Source organism: Electrophorus electricus, chromosome 2 (assembly GCF_013358815.1).
Source record: "Electrophorus electricus isolate fEleEle1 chromosome 2, fEleEle1.pri, whole genome shotgun sequence".
In the NCBI taxonomy this organism is placed as follows: Eukaryota; Metazoa; Chordata; class Actinopteri; order Gymnotiformes; family Gymnotidae; genus Electrophorus; species Electrophorus electricus.
In genome coordinates this window covers 5,041,249-5,054,849 of record NC_049536.1, presented here as the reverse complement: position 1 = coordinate 5,054,849, position 13,601 = coordinate 5,041,249, and the positions used below count along the sequence as shown (strand labels likewise).

General features: G+C 39.4%; 1 protein-coding gene across 1 annotated transcript in view; it reads left to right on the top strand.

The window, feature by feature from the left end:
* Positions 1 to 13,601, top strand: part of cpne8 (copine VIII) — a 34,726-nt gene that overhangs the window by 3,127 nt on the left and 17,998 nt on the right. Inside the window, exons 2-6 of the mRNA XM_035523747.1 lie at positions 4,240 to 4,280; positions 7,851 to 7,897; positions 8,220 to 8,323; positions 11,244 to 11,283; positions 12,705 to 12,781. Coding sequence (XP_035379640.1) covers positions 4,240 to 4,280; positions 7,851 to 7,897; positions 8,220 to 8,323; positions 11,244 to 11,283; positions 12,705 to 12,781 — 309 coding nt within the window. The remainder of the gene's footprint in view (positions 1 to 4,239; positions 4,281 to 7,850; positions 7,898 to 8,219; positions 8,324 to 11,243; positions 11,284 to 12,704; positions 12,782 to 13,601) is intronic.

Sequence of the window (13,601 nt, the reverse complement as noted above, 5' to 3'; positions counted from 1 at the left end):
GGTCTCTATTGACTTATGTTGCCTTTGTATATTGAAGACTGCAGTCTAGAGGGAATCTGATCAATACAGCAGAACCACACAGAAAGAACAAAAGAAGAAACAGAGGTAGCCAAAGCCCAATGACTCTGACTTGTCTTTTAAAAAGACAGTAATAAGAGTCTTCCAGTCCATCAGTCAGAAGAAAGGTAAACACATACAAGTGAGTTATCTGAACCAAGCTGATGCTTACATGCTTAGAGATATTCTAAAAAGTCATTCTCATTCTAAAGTAAATTATGTTTCAGCAATCTACTGGTATGTTTGCAGCATTCCATTGTGCATTAATATTCCTGTGTGCATCCAAGGTCTGCTGACAAAATAATTAAAGTGGACTATTCCTTTAATTCCATGGCAGTATAGATATTTTTATTAACCCATGTTTCTCATTCCCTTTAAGTACTTTGAAATGTTAATTTCTACCCTAATGACTGCAGACATCAGTGATGATTCTTACTTTTCCCCCAGAGGCATGGAGATAATGATTAAAAAGATATGCAGAGTTTTCCTGACACAAGGCTTTCCTTTACAAATCCTCTTTAGAAGCCCACGTTATGGTGCACCTTAGCTACTTACCTTCTAACCTACAGTACGTAAGCTGTTTTCTCTGGCTTCTAATATGCATGTTCAAATCATTACTGATGCCCATGGTTTCTTATCAGTGCTGTGATGGTGCACATATCAAGAATAGTGAGTTTGGGTGTTATAGTGTGTGATAAGTCTGTTTTACTCGCCGGTGCCATGCTGGGGTAAAAGCAGATCAAACTAGCTCTGCTATCCTCCCAGCAATAATGTTGACCTGTGAATTTCATTACTCATAAAACTGAAAGATAAATTTGTTGTAAGAAAATGTCAAAGGATGGAAAGGTACTGGAAAGGATGTCTACCACTTATAGTGGTGTGAAAAAGTGTTTGCCCCCTTCCTGATATCTTCTTTTTTTTTCATGTTTGTCACACTTAAATGTTTCACATCGTCAAACTAATTTAAATATTAGACAAAGATAACACAAGTAAACACAAAATGCAGTTTTTAAATGAAGGTTTTTATTATTAAGAGGGGAAAAAAAATCTGTGGCCCTGTGTGAAAAAGTGATTCCCCCCCCCCCCCCCCCCCCCCCCCCCGCCCAATTTCTCTAGACACACCCAGGCCTGATTAAATAGGACCTGCCTGACAAAGTGAAGTAGACCAAAAGATCCTCAAAAGCTAGACAGCATGCTGCGATCCAAAGAAATTCAGGAACAAATGCAATAGATCTCATTTAAAGCATATCAGTCTGGAAAAGGTTATAAAGCTATTTCTAAAGCTTTGGGACTCCATGAAACCACAGTGAGAGCCGTTATCCACAAATGGTGAAAACATGAAATAGTGGTGAACCTTCCCAGGAGTGGCCGGCCAACAAAAATTACCCCAAGAGCCCAGCGACGACTCATCCAAGAGGTCACAAAAAACCGCACAACAACATCCAAAGAATTGTAGGCCTCACTTGCCTCAGTGAAGGTCAGTGTTCATGACTCCACCATAAGAAAGAGACTGGGCAAAAATGGCCTGCATGGCAGAGTTCCAAGACGAAAACCACTGCTGAGCAAAAATAACATAAAGGCTCGTCTCAGTTTTGCCAGAAAACATCTTGATGATCCCCAAGACTTTTGGGAAAATACTCTGTGGACTGATGAAACAAAAGTTTTGGAAGGTGTAGGTCCTGTTACATCTGGTGTACAAGTAACACTGCATTTCAGAAAAGGAACATCATACTAACGGTAAAATATGGTGATGGTCTGGGGCTGATTTGCTGCTTCAGGACCTGGAAGGCTTGCTGTGGTAAATGGAACCAAGAATTCTGCTGTCTACCAAAAAATCCTGAAGGAGAATGTCCGGCTATCTGTTCGTGACCTCAAGCTGAAGCGCACTTGGGTTCTGCAGCAGGACAATGATCCAAAACATACCAGCAAGTCCACCTCTGAATGGTTTAAGAAAAACAAAATGAATGGCCTAGTCAAAGTCCTGACCTGAATCCGAATGAGATGCTGTGGGCTGACATTAAAAAGGCAGTTCATGCTCAAACCCTCCAATGTGGCTGAATTACAATTCTGCAAAGATGATTGGGCCAAAATTCCTCCACAGTGCTGTAAAAGACTCATTGCCAGTTCTCAGAAACGCTTGATTGCAGTTGTTGCTGCTAAGGGTGGCCGAACCAGTTATTAGGTTTAGGGGGCAATCACTTTTTCACACAGGGCCATGTAGGTTAGGATTTTTTTTTTCCCCCTTAATAAAAATTTTCATTTAAAAACTGCATTTTGTGTTTACTTATCTTTGTCTAATATATAATTTGTTTGATCTGAAACATTTAAGTGTGACAAACATGCAAAAAAATAAATAAATCAGCTACAGTGGTATCACACCACTGTAGCTGTAATGCGTAGGATGATATGGTAGGTGCTCGCCTCTTGGTTGTGATTTAACAATTTCTTTATGGGGACCTCTGGATAAAGACTTTAATATATTGTAAGGGTGATTAAAATATTGAACATCTTCAAAGCTCACAATTGTTAGTGTACAGTCTTTGGTTCTGTTTTATTCAAAACTTAAAAAGAAGAAAAGCACTTTTAAAATATGAAACGTGTCCTGCAAGAGCATGTACTTTATATGCACTATACTTCTTCAGTCCTTTGTGAACCGTCCTTATTAGACTATATGGTGGTATATGTATGTAATAACATTAATGCATATGTATCTATGAATAGCTTGCATTTGGAGGGCATCACAGCTCAAACCACTAGAGGGCGAGATGCACTGTGTGATGGGACAGGTGACACAGGTGTGGTGTTTTATAGATACAGGTAAAATGGGAAAGTAAAGAATTTCAAGTGGTGATGTAAATGGAACAGTTGGGAATTCTTCTGACTGATTTATAATGCTCAGGTTATATAGTCTCATAATGGAAGCTGACATTTGTCTCATAGTGTCTGAGACAGTCTATTGATTATCAGTAGAGACTCAACTACCCCACACAAGTTTTGTTGGTAAATTGTATAACTGACACTTGAATAATAAATGTCAACATGACATATGTTCTGATTGGACTTTTTGTACTGGATGTATGTTAAGAACATTTCTGCCCACCTGAGCAAGTGGCTGCAGGCATCTAGTTTGCCAGCACAGACAACATCTACACTAAGGGTGGCGCGCACACACATTCACATTGTGCATTCAGTCAACAGTAAGGCAGATTGGGGCAGGGTATCACTTATTATCAGATTCCGTGGTGTAATCAAATGGGGAAGCTGTGTATGTGCCCTGACAGACTCCCTCTCACCCACAGCCACGCTGGTGTCACTTAGTGGCAGCCTGCTTACGCTCTATTAGGTACATCACTCCCCATCAATCGCTCTCACAATCAGCCTCTCTCATGATTACCAGGGCATTCAGAAGAGCCACACACCTTTCATTTCTAGGGGCTGCTTGACTAAGTTCCTGGTTATCCTAGGTTGGTCCTGGATAAAGTGGCTTTTAATAGCAGACTGAAGGCTTTCACATCATGGATGACAGAAAATTCCTTTCTTGTGCCACAAATCCACACCACAAATCCACACCCTAGCCAGAAAAAGGGTTATGAAAGGTTTATGTCTTAATGTAGGATTTGGCATGGATTCAAACAGTGTGAAAAGCCAGAAGAGGTTAGGGTATTTGGGGGACAATTCACCTAGCCATGCTGAAACTTTGATCTAGACCTTTTCCTGTGGATCTGGGCTCACTTTGTCTGCCATAGTGAATCTCGTTTTTACTTTCAAAGAATACATATGATTGATGGCATTATACCAAATACCCCTCAATTTTGAGTTGTGCTTGAGAGGTTGTATGATTCTCTGGAAAGAAATGAGAAATGTGTGTGTGTGTGTGTGTGTGTGTGTGTGTGTGTGTGTTGGGGGGTGGGGGGGGGGGTTGAATCATAGTAATATATGCCTTACTTTTCTATTTTTCATCACAGCCCCAATGACATTTTCATGAGTTAAGCTTAGCAGCGGTGTGGGGCTTCTGGTTCTGTATCTCATTTATGTAGACTAGAACCACACAAACTGCACTGAAACTCTCAATCAAGAAATGTGTATTACAGATTGAATCATGTCTGAGAACAATTTGGGTGAAAACCAGCACAGCTATATACAGTCACATATTCCTTCCCTCTCTCTCTCGTTTTACCCCAGAAACCTGCTGGACAGAGATACATTCTCCAAATCTGATCCAAGTAAGTGCTTTGTTCTATGCCATACATAAGTATAAGATTTATATATACCGGTAAAACTGCTAATGTATTATATTAAGCCAGGCAAAGAAATTAGGCATGACCAAATGTAAATGTCTGGAAATCAAGATTGTGTGTGTATCATTTTGTTTGCAATATGTGTCTGTGCACTTTTATGGAGGATCTGTTGGAAAGCATTTTGTTATGGTAGTATGTTCACTCAAACAGTGTGGATTAGTTTGTGTTAGTTAAATAAGACTCATCATATTTTGTATTTTTTAGATTTTGGGAGTTTCAGTGCAGGTGAAAGTGCACAAAACACCATGCCTGCTAGAGTGCATGTGTGTGTAGTTAAATGTGAAGGTGGTTTTGTGGATCTACACATGGATTCCATGCAGCCTAACACACGAAACTGTATGTGTGTGAGTACATGCTTCCCATGGGGGATCCAACTGTTGAGTGCCAGCTGATGATGCTCTCTGACATTCCCAGCTCTAATGAACATACAGACATCTGTCACTGCAGGATTTTCATCATTCACTTTCATAGCTTGGATGATTTCCCTGGCTCCGACTGAAACACACATGCACACACATACACACACTGTTGTACCATTTTTATATTACCTTAAAGCTTCTGTTAAATGTCTGCTTAGCTGTTTTCTAACTATAATCCATCTTGTAAATTGACCTTTTCAACTGTTTGCAGACTTTTCTCTCCTAATTTAGAGAATAGGGGAACTGAACAGAGAGAGAAAGCATGTACAAAATACCCTCTGGTGATTCCTTTTTGACCTAAAGCATTGGGGATCATGAAAGCAGTGGTGTGGAGGCATGGCAGTATGAAGCTTGGCCATTCTGCCCATCTTCTTATGCAAGCAGGCACTTATGCTGAGTCCATGTCTTAGCAATGCTGACGTGACTAGGCCAGTTGCACAGGATTAGAGCACCTGCGTAGACTCTCTGATCAAAAGACACAAGTTTCAGAGGCTCTAGCATGCTAAATATAGATCCATGTTCACGGACAACAAGCACTGTGCGCATGTGCACGTTTGTATGTGTGGGCGGATGTATGTGTCTGTTTATGTACATCTCCATTAGTGGGAGGGAGCTGGTATTTTCCATACAAGGAACACACTATGAATACCACTGAAACATGTCTATGTGTACACAATGTACTAGCCAGCCGACATTTTTTTTTTTTTTTTTTTGGAGGGCATTGGCCAATGAAGTCAATTATGCAACATTTCAAGTATAATGTTTTAGATGCAGAAATTATTTAATAAAATTAGTGCCATTTATTGCCAGTCAGTGGTTGAATAGCTAGCTACCTGCCATGCATTTACCTTTCAAAAATGATGAGAAATCTGAATTAGTTGGGACCAGTGGAACTCCAGGATAAGGGCTGGGACCCCGACGTCCTTTTCCAAGACCCAACACCTGTCCTTGGGGCTGTACTAACAGGTGCTGAAGGAAACTGCCCCAGTCATGAAAATCAAGCAGTCTGTGAACAGCATATTCTGGCGACCCTTCAATGTCAAGAGGAGGCGGAGCAGCATTGTGAGAGGCATTGCTCAGTGTGCCTGCAACATAAGACTGGAGTAGGCACACATGGATGTAAGAGGAGAGATTTGATGAATGACAAATGGAAATTTCGGTCCTCCAGGAGTCTACAGATGCAGAAGACATTCTGGAAGAATGTTCTGCTGTCTCAGAGGTTGAGTGTAATCCTGAAAGGGGACAAAGCAGACAGCTTTGGACAACTGATCCACTATAGTAAAATTGCAATATTATTATATAGATAGATAGAATAGATTCAGGAATGTGCAGCATCTTGAGTTTGTATACTGGCAGTGCTTTGGAAGTCTTAGCTTAAGAACAGGTAGAGTAGGAGGATATGAGTTAATGAATGTCCTTGGACATATCTTCCCACCAGTACCTATGGTAAATAAGTCGGAGAATCTTAGTTTCACCTGTGTCCATAGATTAGCAAGGAGTTGTCCCAGGTAATTAATTGGTCAGACATATTTTGAGGCATAGAGAGCTTGTCAACTAGACATGTAACAGGGCAGGATTTTCAGATAGTATTATCTTATTCTCCTTGTCTAGATCCTACTGAACAGTACCCATGATGCAGGGGGAAAGGAGAATAGGTGCAGAAAGAGAAGAGGGCATAGGTTAAGGGGTAAGGGGTTCACCTGATCAGGTGATGTCACTTGACCAGTCCCAACAGGTCTCCCATCTAAAGCTTGTACCTAGAGGTTGTGTAGAATCAGTATGAAGGGAAGACCCAGTTGTTCCACCAGACTCTGGTCAGTAACGTTCCTCACAGCTCCTGACTCAATTTGGAGCTGTAATAACATAAGGAAGCTTTCTACAGTGGAATTCTAATTACAACAGAAAGGGGTGAGAGCTTCATTTTTCTGCAAGCATACTGAGCACATTAGCATGTGCTGGAACTTCAATGTGCGTTCATGGTTTTTCAGCATTGCAGATCTTTAGGCAAAATTGAAAATAACAGAAATGATGGTGAAGGTGTCCATAGTAGATGCACATGCCACCATATCTTCACCTCATCTTTTCTTCAGCTCCAAGTTGCATGCTGTCCAACCAGGTTCCCTTGGGCTCGTGGAAAGGGAAAGAGGACAGCTGTCCAAATGGATGAGTGAGTTGAGGGTTTTTGAGGTGCCTTGACAAGTCAGTTTGATAACTGTCTGGACAAAGACCTTTGTGGTACACAATCAAAAGTGCTGCCTCGTTTCACCATACAACTCAGCAGCATCAGCACATGGTGACTCATGTGAGAAGCACATAGAACATTAGAGTAAGAAGCCCAGACAAACATGCAGATTGCATAACAGAATGTAGAATGTGCCTAAATGTTCAGCACATGCCAAATGATAAGATTGTCTTACATGCTGTACTGTTGGCCAATTACCTATGTTCTCCCCTCAGCTAATGTTCCTAATTTTAGCTACTGTTACTGATACTAAATCATATAGAATAAATGTGTAAATGGAACTGGTGTTTTCTATCATTCATAGATAATATTTTCATAGATAATATTTTTAGCTATCATAGCTATAATGTTTAACACCAATACTTCTGCAAATTGGCATTTTATCTAGCTTGTAACTCATGTTTGACAAGATTGAAAAACCTTTCAGGTTAAAGGTAAGATTTGCTGTATGCTGTGAGACTTGCAGTATGTAAAACTAACTTGCTTGCATCTTGCACCTAAAACTTCTGTTTTTTTAAATAGATAGATTTAAATTTAAATCCTTGAGGAATTAAATGGCTAATTAATCATCTCATTGAATGCAGAATGAATCTAACAAATTTCTAAATATTTTTTGTTGCTGTTATGTTTGCTTATAACTGAAATTGTGACAGCAAGCAAAGTTGCAGTGTTTGTCTTTCAGGTTTAAGTGCTGCAACATCCTGAATACAAACTGATTTCTGATGTGTGTAATAGTGTTTGGTGTCATCTGTGCACATTCACCCCTCTGCACTCAGTGCCCTTGGTCCAGACTACCTCTTTAACTCCTTATTCTTTTCTCCTGTGTTCCTGTAGTTTGTGTGCTGTACACTCAAACAGTGACAACCAGGGAATGGACAGAAGTGAGTGTGTGTGTGTGTGTGTGTGTGTGTGTGTGTGCATGAGACCTAAAATTACCCACCTGATCACCTATAACTGTGATTTACATGATTACTGCTGCTAAGTGCTGAATAACTAACTTTAACCATCCTATTTCCCCCAAAACAACTGAATTTACATAGAAAAATTTAGGATAGTTTAGGATTGTGAAGTTGTCAGTATAAACTGATTATATAGTGAGTTACTAGTCTGAATTGTGAGTACCAGTGAGGTTATATGTTCTGTTTTTGTCAGATTTTGTCAATATTCTCCACATGTGACTGTATTTGCATGTGTTCCATATAGTTTGGGAGAACAGAGGTCATCAATAACACTCTGAACCCTGACTTTGTGCGAAAATTCATCCTTGATTATTTCTTTGAGGAGAGGCAGAACCTGCGCTTTAACCTGTGAGTATAAGTTTCATGCACATGAGGGGATGACTACATGATTGTGTGTTGTAACAATCTTTGATGTTTAATTGCTATAGAAATTTTAACTATTATGTAAAAATCATTATGGCTCTCTTAATAAGACAAGTGTTCCTGTATTTTTACATGTGCTTCAAAGACAAAATGTTTATAATCGAGAAACTGTAGAATATAGAAAAAATTAGTTTACATACACAGATGCATATAAACATAAACATACCCACACAAATGACCACTCCCATACACAATCAAGGCCTGGTAGCTTCTGGTTTGTTTGCACTCACTGAAGCATATCCCATAGCATTCCAAACATTATATTGACACATTATTCACTTCTGTTGCCACACACACACACACTCACTTTCTCTCTCTCCACTGAAGAATCTACAGAGCAGTTCTCTGATTGCAGGAACAGAAGGACCCTAGTCCACACATATATAATCTGCAAAGTATGTCAAGCAGTGTCTCACTCTGTCTGCATCATAGGGAGTGCCCTGTGAATATTTATGCAGCGATGGGGTGTGTGTGTGTGTGTGTGTGTGTGTGTGTGTGTGTGTGTGTGTGCACGCGCACATGAATAGTGAGTGCTTCTGATCAAGGCAGGCAGGCAGGGCTGCACAGATCATTAGGCACATATGTCCCTTCTGCCCTAATTATTTTAATCAGCTCTGTGCTGCTTCAATTTCACAGCCAATATTAGGCGTTATTATGGCATGATTTGGTATGTCTGTATGTGTGTGTTTAGGGTTTTTTTCTCAGTTGATACCTTCCCAAACACACTGATTATTTCTACAGATGTATAACATACAATTTGAGAGATTGATTGTGTTTGTAATGTTATACATTTGTACATTTCTCCTGTGCGTCATGATCTCCCCCATTTGGTGACAGGGTTCCACTTGTCGCAAATAGCCAAGTGGTTTTGTTTTTTGTTTGTGGTTTTGTTTTGGTCTCCATCCTGTCTCTTGTTTTGTTCAATGTTTTCACCTGCGTTTCATTTCCTCCAATCCAGTTACGTATATTCCTCTTCTTTTCCTTTTTTTGTGTTGTTGGTCATTTGTAAATAATCTACCTTGAATTCTGTGTTTCTTGGTTTATCTATTGCCATGGTTTCCTCTGTCTTTGTTATGCTTTGTAGTTTTGTTTTTTGTTTTTTCCTGGATACCAGCATCAGGACCGTGGATTATGTTTAGGATGATAATTTTGGGCTTGCCCTTACTAAACATTGCTCACCACTGCAGTTGAGTCCTGCCTTTACTCATTCAATATTACACTGTGCTGTTGAAGCCTGCAGACCTTAACTCATGAGATAAATTGAATTGATATGTCTACTTTCCTCTGAAACAAAGCTAACCCCCGATGTCAATTTACCTAACCAGCACTGTTGTCTATTTGTTAGAAAAAATTAAATTTCATTTACTCTGACAAATTGTTTACAGCAACACAAACATATAGGAGCATAATTATAGTTCACCACATTTCTCACCAAGTCTTCAGATAGAGGAAGTTCCATATGGGTTTGGGTAGTAGTGTGTGTGTGTGTGTGTGTGTGTGTGTGTGTGTGTGTGTGTGTGTGTGTGTGTGTGTGTGTGTGTTTGGGGGGTGGGGAGACATTATATAACTGGGGCTTCTCTTACAACATTTGCAACACAGCTTAAAAAAAAAAAGCAACGTTTCAATCCATAATATAGTTATGTATAGTATAATGGAAGGACCCAGTAAAAAGGTATTGAACATGATAACTGAAAGGGCTGTCCTGGGGCCTTTTTGTCTCACCTGACCATGCATTAATACTCCCAGTAATCTACAAGCTTCCCCATATGTTCTGTAGCAAACTTCAAACAAGCTTCAGCGTGCCTTTACTTCAATAACGGAGTCTTGTGCACTGCCTGTTTATTCCTCTATAACACTGTCCTCAATGTTTCCCGGTCTTTCTGGAACTCTCTTTGAGGTCCTTGATTCTTGGGCAACGCTTCTGACTAACTTTCTGACTGCCCAGTTTGAAATCTGGTCAGGAGCTCCTATGCATATCTGGTTTTTGGTCGAGTGGTGTTCCTTTGACTTGCAGATAATGGCACCAGTGGTACTTATAAGAACCCTCTGTAACCAGTGCCATTGCCATTATTTGTTTACTTGCATTGAGAGGTGGGTACCCTGTTTCAAAGATGCACTTACCCAGCTGATGCTAAGGTAATTAGGTAATTAGTGGAAGCAGCTACTTTGGTATTTCTTTCTTATTGTCTTCAATATTTGCATTCATGTGTCATTCAACTTTATTGAACATAACATTTTTATGGATTGGATTGTTTCTTTAGCTGAGTATTTGTATTGATTAATATCAATGTAGGGTCTATATTTTTGGATTAGCTATAATGGAATATTTCTATTAAAAATGTTAACAATGAATGTTTGTTTATTTCCCTCATTTACTGTTGTAAGACAAATTAAACCCTGTAGTGCTTTTTTAACAATCATTTTACATTTCATTATTAGCCTTTAAAAGTCTTTACATGCAAATTGTTTTTTTTTTTTTTAAAGGACACCTGAACACACCCAAACTGTAAGTTAGTAAGTACTTTAGTCATGAGTAAGTCACAAGTACTTTTGCAGGCTGGTATCACAGAGTACTAAACAGGCTGGTATCACACAGTACTAAACAGGCTGGTATCACACAGTACTAAACGGCACTGCCATTGCCATAAGGAGTGCTACAGTAGCACAGGCATGTAAGAGACAGTGAGGACTGTTGAAGTGTTCTCTGTGTATTACAAGATTTGTGGTCGAGACAGGGAGAGTGTGTTGACACTAGCTGAGGGGGAGAGTACTATGTTTTGTGCTGCTGGACTGGCTGAGAATGTTCCAGAGTCACTTTCACTGAGTTTCTTAACTTCCCCTCTAGGTATGACCTGGACTCAAAGAGCGAAAACCTGTCCAAACATGTAAGTGAGTGATTTGTGCTTTACATTCGCCATTCGTTCATGTGTGTCGGGTTATTTCCTATGTGCGTTTTACAAGCGTGTGTGTGTGTTTGATCAGGATCATTGATCATTGATTGATAAATAGATGTGCATAATATGTCACTCAAGGCAATTATAAAAGACATTTTTCAATGTTGTGTTCTCCTAATTTATGAACCAACCATTTGAAAATAATTTTGTTTTGACCCACAGAGCTTTATTATCTACAAGGTCAGACTATTAATTGCTAGAGTATGGAATGCATTCTGCTAGAGTGTGAAATGCATTATTAGATGTCTAGTCACTCACCATTCTCAAGCTGTTTTCAGATGTGAACCTCATGGACCTGACTACTATCTTGCACACGTTTCCACACTCATTTAGCAGGCTAATTATTGTTCATTAAGCAGATTTTATGAACCTCTCACTGAAATGGAGGAAACTCACATGAATCCATAAAACCAGTATCTAACAAATGGATATGTGTTTGGATTCATGTAAAAGACCTAAAACAAAATGGAGATGACCAAAATGGAGGCAACCAAACCGCCTGGGATGGACCAGGAGGGTTTCTTCCTAGCAGTGTCCTTGTTAAAATTACACATGATACAATGGATTGGGGATTGTGGCTTTATCTGCAGAGTTTTTCTCCTCTTCAGCATAGCCCCCTGTGCTGTGCATTAGGAGCAGACTCAGTGAAAATGAACATAGAGGCTTCCACATCCACCGCTGAAGTTTAATGCGGTTGGTCAGTTGTAATAAAAATTTGGTTAATGAATTAGTGATCTTGAATAAATATAAAGCAATCTGCTGAATATCCACATGACCTGACTTGACTTGACTTGACTTGATGGGAACACATTAGCCTCCTGTAGTCCAATGTATGTCTTGAGCAAGTGGAGAGGGTGAAACTCTGCATTTTTAATGTAAGAGAATGCCTTGTGTATTACAGTAGGATGATAGCTTTAGGGTAGGTTGATGGTATTAGGGTAGGTTGATGGTGTTTTAATGTAAAAGAAAGCCTTTTGTATTAGGGTAGGATGCTGGTGTTTTGGGATAAAATATGGTCCCACAAAAGTAAGGCCTAGTGATCAGAAGGTTGTTGGTTTAAGCCCCACCATTGCCTATTTGCCACTGTTGGCCCCCTAAGAAAGTCCCTTAACCCTCAATTGCTCAAATTGTACTTTATCAAAAGTGTCTGTAAAATGCTGTGAATGTAACTATAGACAGTGATGAACTGATTTTAGCAGCAAAATAAGCTTTTAGTTCTATTTCAGTAGTAGTTGTGACAGTTCTTGAGTGTGTTCATAGATATGCAAACACATGGAAACAAATGCTGGCATGCTGCGTTAGAAAAACACATATGATATTGTGCTTGTGTATGTATGTATGTGCACTGTCAGGACTTCTTGGGCCAGATGTATTGTACCCTGGGGGAGGTGGTGGGCTCTCCAGGTAGTCGCATGGAGAGACCTCTCATGTGAGTATTACTTCTGAGTTATAAATCAACCATTTCCCTTTCATCTCATTTTCTCTCCACTGTGTCCACATCCAAAATTAAGTGCCTGTTCACATTTTGCTGAGTGTTCATTGCTAATCACATACCGCGTTTGTACTTTACATTTTTGTGTGTTTAATATATAGTCAGTCATATATAGATTTCTATGTGTGTGTGTGTGTGTGTGTACATGAATAAATTAGAGATTTAGTATAGCTTTACTATATGGTGATGTACGGTGATGAATACTCCGAACATACTTTTCAATTATTTATCATAGTCTTGCAGTCATTCATGAGTCATTCATTCATTCTCCTCTGTCAAAAATCTCTCAATGTGTCAGTGAAGTCCAAATGCACTCTTCAGTTATTAACAACAACTCTTTGGGAACACATTCATTTATTCATGCATTCATCACTAATTCAGCCACTTACACCCCACATATCAGTTATTCTTACCCACACAACTAAACCCTCAAGCTGTTTACAAAACATTAGAAAAATATTTATATTTATATTTAAATATTTATATTTACACTCATTTAACACTATCTGAACACCTATATGTTCAGTCATTCATTCATTCATCTATTCATCCATCCATTTTTCATTAATTCATCTGGCGGTCCATCCATCCATCCTTTTATTTATGCAGCCTTATTACACTTGAAGAGACTACTCTGCAGTTTGTCTGGTATTTGCCCTCAGCTGTTTTGGTATTATTGAAGGTAAACCATACAATTCATGTCACTTCAATAATTCTGACTCATAACAACTCATGTCAAGTGGATTCAACAGTTTTT